At 37.3% G+C, this 17,142-nt stretch overlaps 2 protein-coding genes across 2 annotated transcripts in view; one reads left to right on the top strand and one right to left on the bottom strand.

Moving 5' to 3' along the window:
• Positions 1-16,134, top strand: part of LOC103970522 (uncharacterized) — a 31,814-nt gene extending 15,680 nt beyond the window's left edge. Inside the window, exons 8-18 of the mRNA XM_009384323.3 lie at positions 2,816-3,009; positions 8,707-8,800; positions 8,897-8,953; positions 9,043-9,177; positions 9,665-9,730; positions 12,513-12,626; positions 13,455-13,616; positions 13,696-13,824; positions 13,918-14,019; positions 15,362-15,441; positions 15,526-16,134. Of these exons, the coding sequence (XP_009382598.2) occupies positions 2,816-3,009; positions 8,707-8,800; positions 8,897-8,953; positions 9,043-9,177; positions 9,665-9,730; positions 12,513-12,626; positions 13,455-13,616; positions 13,696-13,824; positions 13,918-14,019; positions 15,362-15,441; positions 15,526-15,799 (1,407 nt within the window). The 3' untranslated portion in view covers positions 15,800-16,134. The remainder of the gene's footprint in view (positions 1-2,815; positions 3,010-8,706; positions 8,801-8,896; positions 8,954-9,042; positions 9,178-9,664; positions 9,731-12,512; positions 12,627-13,454; positions 13,617-13,695; positions 13,825-13,917; positions 14,020-15,361; positions 15,442-15,525) is intronic.
• Positions 16,135-16,327: 193 nt separating this feature from the next.
• Positions 16,328-16,852, bottom strand: LOC135652327 (SKP1-like protein 11). The gene has a single exon (XM_065173170.1). It carries the CDS (start codon positions 16,850-16,852, stop codon positions 16,328-16,330), a length of 525 nt encoding a protein of 174 aa, XP_065029242.1.
• Positions 16,853-17,142: the final 290 nt, after the last annotated feature.

Raw genomic sequence — 17,142 nt, 5'->3', positions numbered from 1 at the left:
ATCATCAAAATTCCTCCTTGCAATCTCTTATAGATTAGGAGATGATATCCAATGATCATGCTTCTGGATGGTTGGCACTTTATATCTATCACGAGTGTCTCTAGTTGTGTAAGTATGTAGTTGAAAATTTAACCACATCGGGAATGCTTGACTAATATCTTGTTTATATGCATGGTTGATCTTGATCTACTTGACACTGAGAAAATGTTGTAGGTTCAATATCACTGGCATTTGATACCCCTCTCATATTAAATGAGTTGAAGAAACCTTTAATGCTTGTGGTTGGTGTTGGGATTGACTGTCACCCAAGGATTTTAATTTCGAATAATACCGCCTGTACCGGGCGGATCGGTCCGCTAACAGACCGATACACGGATCGCCCACTACTGGGCGATATCGTCGATTGGGGCTGTTTCCGCCTTGTTACCGTCCTAAATCGGTCGTCACCGCCCGCTACCGGATGGTATTAACTAAGCGAGAAGAAAGAAGAGGGAGAAGAAGAGAACTTGGAGAACGGAGCCACTCTCCCTCCTCGTCTGTCGACGACTTCTCCTCATCCGCCCTGGGAGAAGATTCCTCGGTGTTACGGGGAGAAGAGAGGTGACGTCGTAGAAAACGGTTATATATATATATATATATATATATATATATATATATATATATATATATATATATATATATATATATATATATATTGCTGTACGGTATGAAATTTCAATCCTTGCTGTCACCTCATATTGGCATTTCTACCTAGTTTGGGTGCACCATCAGCTGCTTCACATGAATTCCTAATAAACACACATCCAGCATTGCTCCCATCAGCATCACTATTGCCATTGCCACCATTATTGCCACTGCTATTCTCGTACTGAGATGGACCAAAATCATGTATCTCATGGCATTCTTGTGCATATGATAATGTTGTGCATAATTCCTCACTCTTATTTATCATAAATAGGTAACTCAGATGCCCATCTTAAGAACTCCTTTGCTTGTTGTTTCAACTTCACAGCTATCCTGACATTCAATTTTTACCCTAAAAGATCGACTGATGCTTTAAGTAGCATTTTCTTTGGACCAGCTGTGGGATCCCATCTATTTGGACCAGTTGTATGGATCTTTTCCAGATTGCTGATCATGGCACCAAAAAGTTTGTATCTTCATCTGGTGGAGTAATTAGCATTTTCTTTTTTAACATAAATTTTGTACTTGAGGCCTCCTTTCCATGGTGTTATTTGCCATGTGTAACCTCATAAATCTCTTAACAGGTTCATTCTTGTCGTTTGAAATGCTCCTGGTCCAGATTGCAGGCTATAACCACCTAAAGAAACTCAGAATGGACTAGTAATTTTCAATCACCAATATCATCGTAAATTTTACTGAAGTGATATGAAAGTCAGTAGTTCAATGATGGTCAATATATTAAGAAAATTTCTTTCTCTAGCTAATGATTTTGATCATTTAACAACTCTTATGATTTATGGAGGGGAATTTTGTTACTCTCTCTTTGAACGATTCGTGTATTTCTATATTTGACTACAGAGCCGTTTGCCTGGTGAGGAATAGAAGTGGAGGAGGTTATTTATAGTGGAAAGTGAACTGGTGGTAGGCAGTGATTTCAATAGGCGCTCGGGCGCTCGCCTAGGCGCTCGGGCGAGGCGAGGCGAGGCCCGAGCGCCTCGCTTCATGTCCAAGCGCCTCGCTTCAATGAGGCGTCGCCTAGGCGCTCGCCCGAGCCCAGGCGCTGGGCGCTTCAGGCGAGCGCCCGGGTTAAACCAGGCGACCGAACCAGTGTTTTACGTCTGGTTTGGTCTTCGGTGCTTTAGTTGGTTCAATCGAACCAACTAAATCACCGATAGGCTCCCTCTCACGATTTCCCCGACTTCCCCAACCCTAACACTCGTGATTTTGCCGTCGAGATTTCTTCTCCGTTGTCGTTGCTCTCTGCTGCCGCTGCCACTGTCGCTACTCGCCACTGCCACAATCGTCGCTCATCGTTGTTGTCGCCGCTCGCAGCTCCCGCTCCCACTCCCACACCCGCTGCCGCTCACGCTATCGCTCGCCGCTCCCGCTCTCGCTGTCGTTGCCTTAGCAGCCTCGGTCTTCTCACACTCTTATCACTATACTGTTAACAGTATATTAACAGTTAACTGTATACTAATAATAGTATTTTTATTTATTAGATTAATAATATATTATTTTGATTTTAATACTATTAATTTTTATTTATTTAAAATTTATTTAAAATTTTGATGTAAAATTTTATTATTTTAATTTTTGAGACTTTTTATTAATATGACATTGTGATTTTGTATTCGATTTTCTTAATTTAATAGCATATTTTTTTATTTAAATAATTATATTAATTATATTATATATTTTTATATTTTAGCGTCTCGTTTCGCTCGGGCGAGCGCCTGGGCGAGCGCCTAGCGCCTTGGGCGTTTTTGGACCTTGGCGCCTTTTGGCGCCTAGCGCTTTTTAAATCACTGGTGGTAGGGGAAAAAAGCATTTGCATAAGAGGAACCTGTATCTTTATTGTGTCTATGCAAGGTGAACGTGAATTTGTTGTTGGAAGAAAAAGCATTTGATATTAAATGATTGGTCAAAGTTATAAGATATTGGATTAAGAGGATTTTTATCAGTAATTGTTGTTATATGTTACTTTTACTCATACTTGTACTATCCCAAGTCATTCTGAATTTGCTTAGCCTGTTATCTTCAGCCTTTAGTGTATGATAATTAAATTCATTTGTTACTTATGTTGCATGAACTATGTGCTCCAATTAAGATTAGCCTTGATTTATTTTTGCAGGAAGCAATTGAATCTTTGGCTTCACTAGTTAAGAGTGAAGATCTTCATAGGTTTTTTCTATCATTGTTGGAAAAGTTTGATCTACTAAATTTTCTAACTGAATCTAATAAACTTAATGAGGGTGACATGATAGATGTCGACAAAGAGACTGAGACTGAGGAAACAAGCAAAATGGATAAAAACCAAGAGAAAAGGTGACAGTTGTTATTTTTTTGATATACTAATGAATTTCACAATTCTTGTTATTTTAGAATTTTCTTTTATTATATATATTTCATGTTTTCTTCTTTTGCGTTAGCATTGAAGGTTTAACAACAAAAAATTATTTCTTATAAACTTGTATGATTGAATCTCTGGAGGTAGCAATATTTATTGTCAGTTAGTTTATCATTGTTAAATGCTGTACCTAATTCTTGAAATGGCGTAATTATTGTGGGTTCTCAACAAGTCTAGTTTCATAATCCATGTGTTGAAAAGAACATAACGTTAGAATCTCACTTGATAAGAGAGAAACCAATGAGTATGCTTTCCGAGGTATTACTAAAAGAATTTATCTGAAATTGCTACTGAGAGAAATGGATTGTCTTTAAGGTGGTTTTGCTTTTTTTCCTGTTGCACATAATCTACTATCTTAATGAAACGTGCTGGCACTTTGTTCCTTTGACTGAACATGCTGTAGAGATCTATGTCTAATTCATTTCTAAAATAAATCATTAGAAGTGAACATAAAGCTTTGTTTTCAACAAATGGTTTGTTTGCATCACACAATTGCTAGCTTATGACTACTCTTATATGGCAAATTCTAGTTTTTTTTCTTTGTAGAATCAAGGAGAGAGAAACCATCGACGATCTTTAGATTAGTTCTTAATGGAATGGTCAGTGTTCAATACAAAATCTCTGATGCAAATTGAACTTTTAGGAGACTCTTTCAAGGATGTTATCTGGTGGTATGCATGGAGTAGAATCTTAGTCCATTATTGATATCAGTAGGAGGCACAAGCATGGTCCATTATCATGTCTTTTGGGCTGACATGATAATGGTAGGAGGTGACACACAGACACTCGGTATGGGTTGAGACCAGTTGGTGCCCTGCACCATAGTGAGAGAGGGTTTGAGAGGAGGCAAAAGCGAAGGTGGAGCAGAAGAGGAAATGGCGAAATGTACTAGTTTGTGGTTGTGGTGGCTGATGAGGCGGGGGCGGAGTGATGACAAAGACAGAGGAGGCTATGGCAAAGCTGGAGAGAGTGATAGGCAGGAAGCTACAGAGGAATAGAAAGGGTGCTGTTGTTGACAACTTTCAACAACTACTGAGAAGAAGAGGAGGGCTGTTGACATCCTTTTGATGGCTCGACATATAAAAGGAAGTAAAAAAAAGAGACCTAATGCAGTACCAGGTGGTAGTGTTATTACCCAGTACAACTCCATGTCAGTTGTCTTACCATGTGGTATATGCTCAACATTGAATTGGGTCGTGCAATTTTGTTTGGTATGCATCCCTTTTGGTTGTTGGACTAGGAAATATCTGGCTTGTATTGCAGATACAAGCAGTATTTTAATCCATGGTGGAATGGATTTAAAAACTGATTGGTATGTGCATTGTACCAACTGTTATTTATTGGTCCAGTGAAGGGGTGCTATAGGACCATATGGATTGGTACTGGTTAGTATACATCAGTGTACCACCTAGTATACTGGTAACATACCAATTTGATAGATAACCAAAACCCATACTCGGGTCAATTCACATCCAACCATATAAGTATGCAATTTTGCACGGTCTGCATTCTGATTGGTTGTTGGATTAGGAAATATCCAATTCATATTACCGATATGAGCAGTATTTTAATCCCTGGTGGAATGGATTCAAAAACTGATTGGTATGTGCATTGTACCAACTGATATTGGTCCAATCAATCAGCGGTATCGGACCGTATGGATTGGTTCTGGGTAGTATACATCGGTATACCAAACAGTATGCTGGTAACAAACCAATTTGATAGATTACCGAAACCAATACTAGACTGAAATTTACAATTTACCATACAAGTATGCATCTACTGCTCGGTATAACTCGTACTAATTACCCTATTGTGCAGTTTGCTTGGTCCGCATCTCAGTTGACTATTGGACTGGAAAGTGCTTGCTTGCACTGACCTTAATGGGCAGTATTACACTCCATGGTGGTATACTGGTACGTATGCCTGAGTATGTGCATGGCCTAGGAAACACTTGGGTTCATTTTCCTAAGTCTGCAACTGAAACTATCTAATCTAAAAGCTCTTGGTGATTGAAGACATACCATGTACTTCTTGCCTATTACCATCCTATGGTTGATAGGCTTTCATTGTTTATCTGGTGGCATGCCAAATAAATTAGAATCATCTATATAATGGAAGGAATTCAGTATTAAGTGAGAGAAACATTAATCGCATAAACATTGTTATTAGTTATTTGATTCAAATGAAATGTTTGTTCTTAAGATTTTGCATTTGAGCCTTTGCCTCCAAATTAGAGGTCTATATGTGGTTTTGGTGGCATCTTAATGGGAGAAATTAGTTCTTGTTTATCTTGGGTTACAATTGATGCATAGTGTTTGCCTAGTGGATGGTTAATTTGCTTTGGGAAGTATTATGTCACAGGTATCTAGGATTAGTAGTATGTTGTTGCACAACTGATGCAGCCCCTTAAGTAAAGGTTCAGATTGAAAACCAGCATAAGGCTACTGCTGTCCATGTTTATGGCATGAAGTAGTTGCTATTTGAACAAAAACAAAAAAGAATAAAATGAGGAACAGGATTTCCTTTGGAAGTATTGGAGAAAGAGGATATTAGTGATAGGTATGGAATACCAGAGGAAATGTGAGCAATCAAATAAGCAGAGAGGAAAAAAGGTTCAGCAGTAACCAAAAACTACTGTTCCATTAGCAAATAGCTTCCTGTTAATAGCCAATTTCCTTTCATTGTGTAATACTTCAGTTGACCTCTAACAATACCTGACATAAGTCTTGAAATCCCCTTAACACTGCTCTCAAGTGACATAACAAATGAACTACCCAACTAGCTGGACACCTTTTGTAATCCAAAAGGTGTCCAAAAACAATGTATGTGAGCCTTTGAAGATCAGTACAGATTCATAAACTGATCTTATATAATGGTGACCCATTATCAGCCTAACCTGTTTTATCTTGTGACTCTTGTCCTGCATATAGAAGCTGCATAATGTTGGCTTTGGTTGGACCCAACATTGATGCAACTTGTTTTATCTTGTCCTGCTCATAGAAGCTGCATAGTGTTGGCTTTGCTTAGTTTGGTGAATTTGATCCTCAATCAAAACATTTTACTTTGAACTCAAGCTACCTAATCTTATTTATAATTTTATATATTAAACAAGAGGGATGTATGTGAAGCAAGGTTTGCAATACCGAATGATACTGCCCTTACCGAGCGGTATGTACCGGTTCATCAGCAGACCGGTACACGGACTTCTCGCTACCGAGCGGTAGCATCGATTGAGGCCGTTATCGTTGACGGTGACCAAGGGAGAAGAAAGAGGGAGTCTACGGTGATCGAGGGAGAAGAAAGAGGGAGAAGATGAAAGAAGAGGCAGAAGGGGAAGAAAGAAATAAGGAAATAAAAAAGGAGAACTTGAGATTGGTGCCGCTCTCCTCGTCTGCGACGATTTCTCATCTGCATGGTGGGAGAAGAGTATTGACGTTGCGGAGCGAAGAGAGGTGACGACGCAGCGAAATTTTTGTTTTTCTGGTGATGTCGCCCCGTGTGGGGAGAAGAGAGGTATACCGAGCGGTTTACCTCTTTTATATATATATATATATATATATATATATATATATATATATATATATATATATATATATATATATATATATATATCGCTCGGTATACAGTACTGTATCGTATCGAGTATTTCTTGAAATTCCAGTACGGTAATAAATTTCAATCCTTGATGTGAAGGATCTTAATATTTCGAGAGATGTATATACTAAATCAAAATATGTAAGGGCAAATATACTATTTCCAACTTTGAAAGGATATATAAAAACTCCTTTGTCTTAAATTAATCATTATTTTATAAGTATATTTCAATTTGTTAATTTACTATATATCTTTATTTCCTTTTCTTTTCTTTTCTCTTCTCTTTGTTTGTCTTTCTCATTTTCTCTTTCGTATGATTCCTTTTTCCTCTTCTATTATCCATGGATGGTCAAGATGCTTATCTGGTAGAAGTTATCTAATAGAATTGGAGATATTTCTATTCTCTGAATTAAAAAGCCTGTAATCCATGTGGCATGAGAGTCAAGTTTCTTCGCTTTTTCTCTTCTGCATCTACAGTCCCCTCTGTCTCTGCCGTGTGCAGTTGGCAGAGCAGTAGAGTCACACTGCATAGCTGGTGGAGGCACCTTTTTTCTTCTTCAGCTAGATTGAGCTAGTGGCTAGTGGCAAGCACCTGCTGCTATTCTTGTTCTTCTCCGCAGACTGACCTGTATCGGCTAAAGTTCGGCCTGGTACTGTGTTATATCATTGGTGGCCAACTCTGGTCACGTGGAGTTATATCATTTACAGGTACTCTGAGTTTTGTCGTATAGGCTGATGTCACGGATAATATGCTGAATCAAGGCACCATTGGATAGGTTTACTAGCTGATGCAATCATATTATTGGTATGTTGGAGTCATTCATTCCTTTATCGATTTGAATTGTTATAATGTTATTCAGTTTTTTCAAAAGTGAGCGCCTCACAAAACCTCCGACGAGGCATTTCAATGAAGCGTTGCTCAAGCGCTCATCCGGGCCCAAGTGTCGGGCAAGTGCTCAAGCCAAATAGGGTTGATTTCAAACTTTGGTTCAATTGGACAAGTTGGTTCAATCGAACTAACCGATGTAGTTACCCTAACACCCCTCGCCCGCAGCCCCCAAATAGAAAGAAAATAGAGGTGAAAGCAAAACCCTATGTTCGCCACCTTCATTCGCTCCGCCATCGGCAACCTTGTCCACCACTGGAGTTGTGTCTGCCACTGTCGGCAACCTCGTCCACTGCCTTTGTCCACCACTGTAACTCCATTCGCCACCCTCTCCTTCCCCCACCTTCCTCTACAGTCACTGGTTATTTCTCTTCTCAGTTCCCTCTTTAAAACTGTTTAGTACTGGTTAGAATTGTTTAACACCATATTGATTAACTCTTTAGAATTGTTTAGCACTGGTTAGTAACCTGTTTAGCATAGGTCTCCATCAGGTGCACCATCTTGCTCATGTTTAGACTCTGCTAGGAGTTCTTAAGTTCACCTAGGTAGGAACATCACATTGAATTTCACCCATTTTCGAAAACACTGCTTAGAACATACCAGTATATATATTTTTTAAAATTTAATATTCGGGAGCGCCTCTGGTGTTTTAGAACCTTGGCACCTTTTAGCGCCTGGCGCTTTTAAAAACACTGATGTTATTTGAATTGCTAGGTAAAGCCCTTGCTTTCTATTCTGTTTTTACAGTAGAGGTTGTTATTCTTGCTCTTTCTCTACAGAATATTGGGAATACATGCCCCATCATGCTGCAACTTTTGTTTCTTGGGCAAATTAATTTACTGTATCTTGCTATCAAAAGTAGCTTTTCCTCCTATCGAATAGATTGAAGTGAAAGCTTAGCCTTTCATCTTTAACTTATGAGTTCGTTGCTTTCAAACTATTGGTTTTTTATTACTAGAAGAGGCAAACACATTTTTTGCTTATATTTTCTCTTGAAGTTTTCTTTAATACACAATTGATGTTGCAGTGGGGTTCCATTAGGACAATATGACAATATATTTGATACACTTTTTTTGTTGCTGATATGGGAATCAGCTTATAAAAAGATTAATCTGAGCTTTTGTCAATGCAGGTGTTTGGTTATTGATCTTGCTTCCTCATTTGTTGAAACTGCTGATGAGAACCTGGTTAATACAATGTTTGATTTTATTAACACCTCTTTGTTGGTATCGTCTTTAAATAACTTCTCTTCTTTGAAGCAATGACATACTCAAAATTTTCACAATACAGTTTAATTTGATTACTTGCTTTTTTTCTCTCAGGATACTGATAATACAAGCAAAGCAGAGGAATTGTCTACTTTAAGAAAAATTCTTGAGGTTAGCAAAAACAAGTACTGGAAACTTCTGTTCATATCGAAAAACCATGTACCTTCATCACTAACTCTTACTTTCATGTTCTCATGCAGAAGCATAGTTGGTTTTGTTCTGTCCGGATTGATGATTTGATTTATCTTCTGCAAGGTGTGAAAAGTCATGATGATAACATGATTGAAAAACTTCGGCTATCATGTTACCATTTTCTATTGGTTCACGTTATAAAAGTGAGAACTTATTATAGATGCATCCACATTTGTTTCCATGTGTGTTTTTTTGCATATATTTATATTCCTACTGTTGATGAGGTTACATTATATATTTAAATTATATGATGTGGAATAACAATCTTGTTTGGACATGTTGAGGCCTTCTTAGTTGATTCATTCTTTATCTTCTCCTCAGGCAGTTATTGTTATACCCTTTTTTGTACAACTATTTGTCCATCTCAATTTCCTCATCATTGCTACACTAGCTTTCTAGTTACTTTGTTTGGTAAGGCCAGAGTCTGATTCACAAACAGTGAATTCCCTTTGATGAGCTTGTGATGGGCCTCATAGATTACCATTCTGCAAGAAAAATATTGTCTTTGCTTTTTGAAGTTGGTAACACTTGCTTTCTTGGCTGATCAGTCAGGATTGTTCAGCAGAAAATTTTGTAATATGTCATTTGGTTAATAATCTTATTTTCTTCTGTTTGTTCCATTCTTTGCAGATCAACGAGGAGAAAACGAATACAAAGGCGTTTTTAATCTTGAATGAGATCATACTGAAACTTAAGGTTGTGTAACCATCGTTGCATCTATCTAGTTTCCTTGGTGTTTGATATGATTGATCTGAAAATTGAACACATGTTTTATGTTCATTTGAAGTAGGAAAATTCACACTAAAAGCTGCAGTTGCATATTGCTCTTAATTTTTTTTCAGTTGTATACTTGAAAGTGTTGTGACTTTAACACTTGAGTTATAAATTATTTTATAGGAGAATTTTGTAGCAAATATCTGAGAATTTTTTTTACAATTGATACTTGATATTATGACTTCTGTTTTCATCTTTAATACCTCAAATGCAATATGTAAGATTAGTGTCAAAGAGTCAAATGAAGAAAGAGACACTAGAGAAGTGGCTGTCGAAATTACAAATCTAGTGAGAACTAGGAAGATCCATCTCATTAGATGCAGTTCTTGCTCATGCCTTAAAGAGCTGCCTTCTTATGTCCCCTTACAGAAATATAACCAAAGCAGCAACATGTACAATTTTTGCAACATATAAGTGGAAGGATTAAACTAAAAAGCATAAAGTCAGGATTGCTGTTGATCAAAATTTTGTATAAGAAAATCTGTAAGCATTCTGAGCTAAGTTGCAAGCAAGTTGGGCTGAACATTATTGGCTGCCAGTTACGAGGTACAGAAGCATGCCCATGTCCACATGAACCAGATCTTGTAAATCACATCCTTGAGCAGTTCATGTCACAATTTGGAATCTCGAGCAAACTCCTTAAGATTCAGATCTTACAGTCTTTAAAATTAACATTTTTTCCTCCCAAATAACCTTTGGGAATTCAAGCTTGAGTTTCATTCGTGTGGTGATGACCTAGATCCAAATATAATTTATTTTCATTTTCAGGAACAAGGAGATAGCAGAGCATGAGAGGCACTCAGGTATTGTTGGGAAGGTAACTCTTGGTTAATGATACGATTCATAGCAAGCCTGGTTAGGTCATTTGGTGTAACCTGAGTCTCTTATAAGCAGTGAATTGGCTGTTAATGCAGGAAACCTTTGATTTCATTTTGACCTGACTCTGCTGGATCCAACTCATGAAATTGTTCAGTTCGGTTGGGTTTTTCATAATTTTCGGGAAATGACAGTTGTCCCAAACCAACCCAAGCCTAACCCAGATCCACCTAAAACGTAATCTGATGTTCACAATTGACATTCCATAATATGCTTGTGTAAACTTCAGTCTAGAGCATGCATTTTGGGGTTCTCCTATCATTGACAATTGACAATTGACATTCCATAATTGACATTCCATAATTTGATTGTAACCTTCTATCTAAGTTATTAATTGGTCAAAATTTTATGAATTGCTTTTGAAAAACTAAGCACCAGTTGATTCTGGAAAACCAAGTTATTAATTAGTTGTTCTAATAAATAATTTGTATTATTTAAAACTTATATTAAAATAAACTTTTGTTTTTAATTCTTTATTCAAAACATATTTTACATTTTTTTATTTTCTTGTGCATCACAATTTTTTTTCTCTATTATAATATTTGACAGGGAATTTTTTAGTATTATTTTTATTTTTGAACTTCTAATCGTGTATTTTAACTATACTCCATTTGAACAATTGACTGATGAACTAATGCATTGGTCCACTGCTCATTCCAAAAATTTAACTTGATAGAAAGTTCCCAACTTATATTTAAACCCTTTCACCAACAGCCTTTTAACAATATCATATATGGGCATGTTATATAGTGGCTCAAACATTGGGGTGAAAGGGGGGGCAGGGCTAGGATTTAAACTCTAGACCGACTTTGGTATCATAAAAAATGATGACTTTGGTTACCACTAATCCTAAAGGTAGTTATACTTAAACGTGAAACAATCGACTTTGCGGGTCCTAACACTTCTCATTTCTGACCCACTTAACCCAAAATTAGACCACAAAAGAGTTGGATTTGTTCAGGGCTGTAAGTGTTCTACTGAGGAACTTCAAGTGTTGTGTTGAATAAGGGTTGAGTTGGTTCCATCCCAATGATACCCACCAACTTGCAGCTTTAGTGAACATGCAAAGGAAAGTTTTGCATTGGAGTCTGGTCAGACTGTTGGATTGTTACACAGTTCAGAGCTATAATGGAAACTATGTACTATTGTTGGGCATTAGAGCTCAGACTATAATAGTGTTTGTGTAGGAAGTAGGAACAGTAGAAAGTTCTGTTGTAGATATATGAACTACTAGCATGATACTAGGAAGAAAATGCAAGTATTCAAGGAAAAGAACAAGCAAATTTGTAGAAGCCAAGGAATAGGTTGCACCAATAATAAGGCTAATATACTTATGAGTTGCATATTAGATCTTCTTAGTATGCATTGTCAATTTTCAAATGAATAACTCAATTGTCTACCAAGGTGTACAGTAAGTCATATTGGTCTTTCTCGATGGTAGTACATAAATCATGTAAGGTTGATGGTGTGCTCTTGGTAATACGATCTACTTGTATTGCTTGTACTTGTCTGCGCTTGGTATGTGCCTTGGTACTCTTGCTTGAGAATCAAAATCTTAATGGTGCATGAGATGGAAATTTCTGGAAACAACCTTTGAGAAATAAATGAATATATCTGTAGTATTAATCAATATGATGTATAGAAATGAGCTAGAAATAAATCTGTTAGAAGAAATTAGGCTCAGAACTTTGAGCTTCCATCAGCACATGATGTGATACTCATCATTGCGAAGGGAGTTTCATTTGGTATATGACATTTTTAAATAAGCTGTTGGTATAGTTTTTTTGAATCTGACTTCACAAGTATTGCTTTTACATGCATTATGCAGTCTAAGAAAGAATCCAGAAAATTGGCATATGATACATTGTTGGCAACAAGTTGTAGCCTGAAGAATTCCCAATTTGACAATGCACAATCAGATGTTCAACGACTATTTGTCATGGTAATTTAGAAACTCTTTTGTAGTTCATGTAGCTTGATTGTATATATTTTCTGTAGTGTCATATTCTATGTTGCTGATGTAGATTATTTTCATGTCTACCCAAGAACTTATGTAGTGTTTTTACCAGCTGAAGCTTTAAGATTCAGAATTTGCTTATCATGCTGACAGTGTTTATATACCATATGGGAAACCCAGCTATTTTATTGGTTTATTCACTTTGTAAAATTTCTGTCCTTTTTTTTACATTTAACTAGTATGTCTTTACCTATCTCTTCAACTCATGTATCTTTAGTTTTAAATTGTCCCTTTCATCTTCTCTTATTGTGATAGAATACATGTGCACCATTTTCCCATACTTATGAATAGGAAGGAGCATATTGTGATTTTCCTCTTACATGGAATTTCAGGATGATGATATATTATCTATAATTTACATTGGTCTCATCCTGTAGGAACACTGAACATAGGATTTTGAAATACATGCTTACCCTAGGCTATGATTAATCTGCAGTTGGCAATGCTGTTGGCTGCTGGTCAACCATACCATATAACAACAAGTAACATGCCAGTGTCTGGGTCCACAACTAGCATGTCAGGTAGCATATCTGTGATGCATGTGGATTCAGGGTCACAATGGCAGGGAACATGTTATATATATAATAACATCATCCTTCTAGGCATATGCTTTTGAGTTATTCAGATGATATGTCCTTGGGTTCTAGTTGTGGTGTGACACAGTAAGATATGAGAAAATAATTTCGAGTTGGTTACATACGGCATGTTTATTTCACTAAATTTAATTCTTTCTTTTCTGTCATTGATTTTCAGGTAATGGGCTATCTTTCTAGTTCATCTCCTCATATCATGAGTGGTGCAATTTCTGCCCTTTCATTGCTTATATACAACGATGCTGAGTTTTGTCTGGCTGTGCCAAACCTGATACCTTCTGTCTTAGTTTTGCTACAAAATAAGTCTAACGAAGTTATTAAAGTAAGTTTATTAATCACTTTTCCCTTGGTTTTTTTTGTTTGTTCTTTTGACATCATAATATAATGTTTGGATTGTTTAGGCAGCTCTGGGCTTCGTTAAAGTGTTGGTTTCATCGTTGCACTCAAACAACCTAATTATTCTAGTACCTGATATTCTGAATGGAATATTGCCATGGTCATCAATTTCAAAACATCATTTCCGATTGAAGGCATGTTTTTTTTTGTAGTCCTAGAAGTGTTCGATTTCTTTGCCTTTTCATATGTGAAGTTTGCATGATTGAGCTGCTATTTGATAATCACAGGTTGCAATTATCCTCGAAATTCTTATAAGGAAGTGTGATTATGAGGCCATTGACGGCAATGTGCCCAAAAAATATAAGGACTTTGTCAATTCCGTTGTGGAGGTAAAGTATCTTGTTTTATATGCCTTGATAACAATAGAAATTGCAATTGAAGTTTTTTTCCATTTTCTCCTGCTAAAAATTACCAAGGCTTTAATCTGAACCTTCAGTGTGTTTCTATCTAACTTGAATTATATCATTAGGAATCACTATAGACAATAAGATGAATGAAGTTTAGTATTCTCATATTTATCTTTTGATGACGAACTTGTTGAATTTTAAAATGGAAATATTGAAGTTCCTACTTTTCATGTATCAGTTAGCCTATGGAAATATCATGCCTTGTAGCTTGCCACACACACAAAAAAATCTTTAAGTTCTCGTTTTGTAATTTGATATTTTTTTAAAGCATGGTTCAAAATTTTGGTTCTTGAACCCATATTGGCTGTTGGCTGGACCAGTATGTGTCTAGTTTGTACCAGCATACTGGTACATGGGACATCGGGATGCCGATCGACACCGAAAAGGTTGGAGGAGAATACTAAGAACAGAGTAAGAGGAACAAGAGGTGGAATACCAAGCCATGACCAGCGGATTGTGCAAATAACAAGCAATGAGAGGAGGAACGGGGATTAGTGGATAGAGCAAGAGAGACAAGCATGAAAAAGATCGGGCATGTGCAAGAGAGATCTGGTGTTAAAACCTAAAAGGAAGCATCTGATAAGAAAGCATCTAATAAGGCATGGGCTACAAACTGGACTAGACTAGACCAAGCCAAAATGCTGGGTCCTTGTGTAGGTTAAGCCTCAAACTGGTAGATACCATCCAATATATATCAGTCTGGATGAAACTAAAAACATACTATGCGCTTTAAAGCATGATATTTTAGTAGTAGTTGTTCCTTGGAACTTCTTTGCACTGCCGCTTACTCTTTGCTAAAGCCATATCTATTTATGTTTAAATTACCTACGAATCTCCTTTGCCATGCTTTTATACTTAATGATCATCAAAGTTCATATTTCATTAATATTTTCTTTTTTCCGTCCAAGTTCCAAGTATCCTCTTCTTCGATTTGTTCTTGGAAAAACTTACATTATTTTCTTAATTCCATCATCTGGTTGTAGTAAAAATTGAATTGGAGCAACCATTCAATATCCTATTGACAAATTATAATCTTGTTCTGATATAATGTTCTTGTCCTCTGGCTAAAGGTAATTTACTATCATGGCATAGAGCCATGCTTTCTTATTGTACAGCTGTTATGATTTCTATATTTGTCGAGAAAAACTGCCAATGTTCATGGTATAAGCTTTTGCCATAGAAAAGACTGTGATATGTTGAAAATGCAAGTTTAACAACGACACCTGATGTTCTGTGCATAATCTCATGACACTTGTAATTCCAGAGCCGTCAGAGAAAGAAAAAATCTGAATGTCCTGCCAATCCTGATGCGCCATGTGATTCAAAAGATCCTGTCATAAAAAGGTTGGTAATATGTTGCACATATGATTTATTCCTCTCGGAATATGAGCTATATGTGCTCTTGTGATGGATGGTATTCATATGCAGAGGGAAGAAAAGGATTCTTGACTATGTACCACAGAAGAAGGATTCAGGGCTAAGATCTGGTGTCATAAGAGGGAGGGGAAAGAAACAGAAGAGTGATGCTTACAGCATGAATGGGGCTGCTGCGACTGTAGATAAAGGCAGGCACCACCAATCGATCAACCGCACAGCAAGCATCGCAAATAAGAGGATCAAGAAGAATAATGCCAATCAGAAACCCAAGCAAGTCGAGAGACTGAAGTTCAAAAGAAAAAAGAGAAACAAGGAAGAACAGTAAGTTTTTTCTTTGCGGGGTAGTTCTATAGCAAGCAAGAAGCATCTATTGAGGTCAACAAACCGAAGATTAGGCAATGCAGAAGACGTAATCCAACGAGGGTTCATTAGCATTTTTTTAGATTCATGGATGATGCTCGAGTTTCATTGTCATTTCTAGTGTATCACTTAGCTTTACGGAAATGGCACAGCCAATTTTGTTCGTCAGTTTGTATCAGAAGTATGTATCATCGGTGTATGAAGGGAGGATTCGAATGCAGCAGTCGAGTTAGCCGCTGCAATACATGTAATCGAAGTCGAATTAATATCCAGGATGGAATGTGTGTTCTCATGCCCCTATGATGGGATTAGGAATCTGAAAACGAAGGATTACGATAGTGGTCCGCCATCTAATATCCAATTATCATCATGCAATAAATCTGAAATAATCCATAGCACCAAATAAATTTATTATCGGAGTTCTGAGTAGTTTATATTATCATAAAATAAACAACAGTAGCTCATCCACAAAGGAGTAAAATGAAGCATTAGTCTATTGTTCTTCGAAGGCCCATTGGTTTTCATCTCGAACCTGCCGCTCCTCCTCCTCGGTGAAATCGCTCTCGATTGAGAAGTACGCTCTGACTTCGTCCACCGACATATCCTTAATGCCGTCAGCGATGGTCTTGCACAACAGGTTCAGCAGCGGCCTCGACTCGAGAAAATTTACAGCTATTAGGACCTGGAACAACAGTTCCTTGTGCATATCCACGAACGCCATGTCGAACGCTTCGAGTTGGTCTCTGTCGATCGCCTCGGCATGCTTTTCCCAGTACTGTATCACCTTGGCGAGCACGAGACCAGTAACGTTTAACACGGGGACTACGAACTCATCGACATCGTCTTCCATGTCTAAAATCAGATTCTTGATCATCTCCGATTGGTTTGCTACCGCTATGTCTACCTCAAATTTCTCTTCGTCGGAAGACACGAGAGTAACAACAGTCTTCGTCGGCTTCGGCTGGGATGACGATCCCTCCGCTGCCTCGGTGATCACCTCTTTACCTTCAGACGACATGCTTGGCTTTGCAACACTCGAAGCTTCACCGAAGAAAAAGGAAAAAAAGGGCATATGAAATCTTTAGACATTTAGTACATTACGGGAATTGCTTAATGGTGCATGGTAGTAATCACAAGCTGTCATATTAGGCTACCGTCGCTAATCTACGATCGTGGAACAAAATGTAATTTACTCTCGCAGTTACTTTTAAGCGGGGGGAGATTTATAATATTTCAGTTTAATCATACATCAAAAATGGATAAAGAATAAGATCCGGATTCGATTAGCATACTCCTATCAAATTACTA

This window comes from Musa acuminata, chromosome BXJ3-11 (assembly GCF_036884655.1).
Source record: "Musa acuminata AAA Group cultivar baxijiao chromosome BXJ3-11, Cavendish_Baxijiao_AAA, whole genome shotgun sequence".
NCBI lineage: Eukaryota > Viridiplantae > Streptophyta > Magnoliopsida > Zingiberales > Musaceae > Musa > Musa acuminata.
The sequence above is the reverse complement of the archived record's forward strand: the minus strand, read 5'-3'. Positions and strand labels throughout refer to the sequence as shown.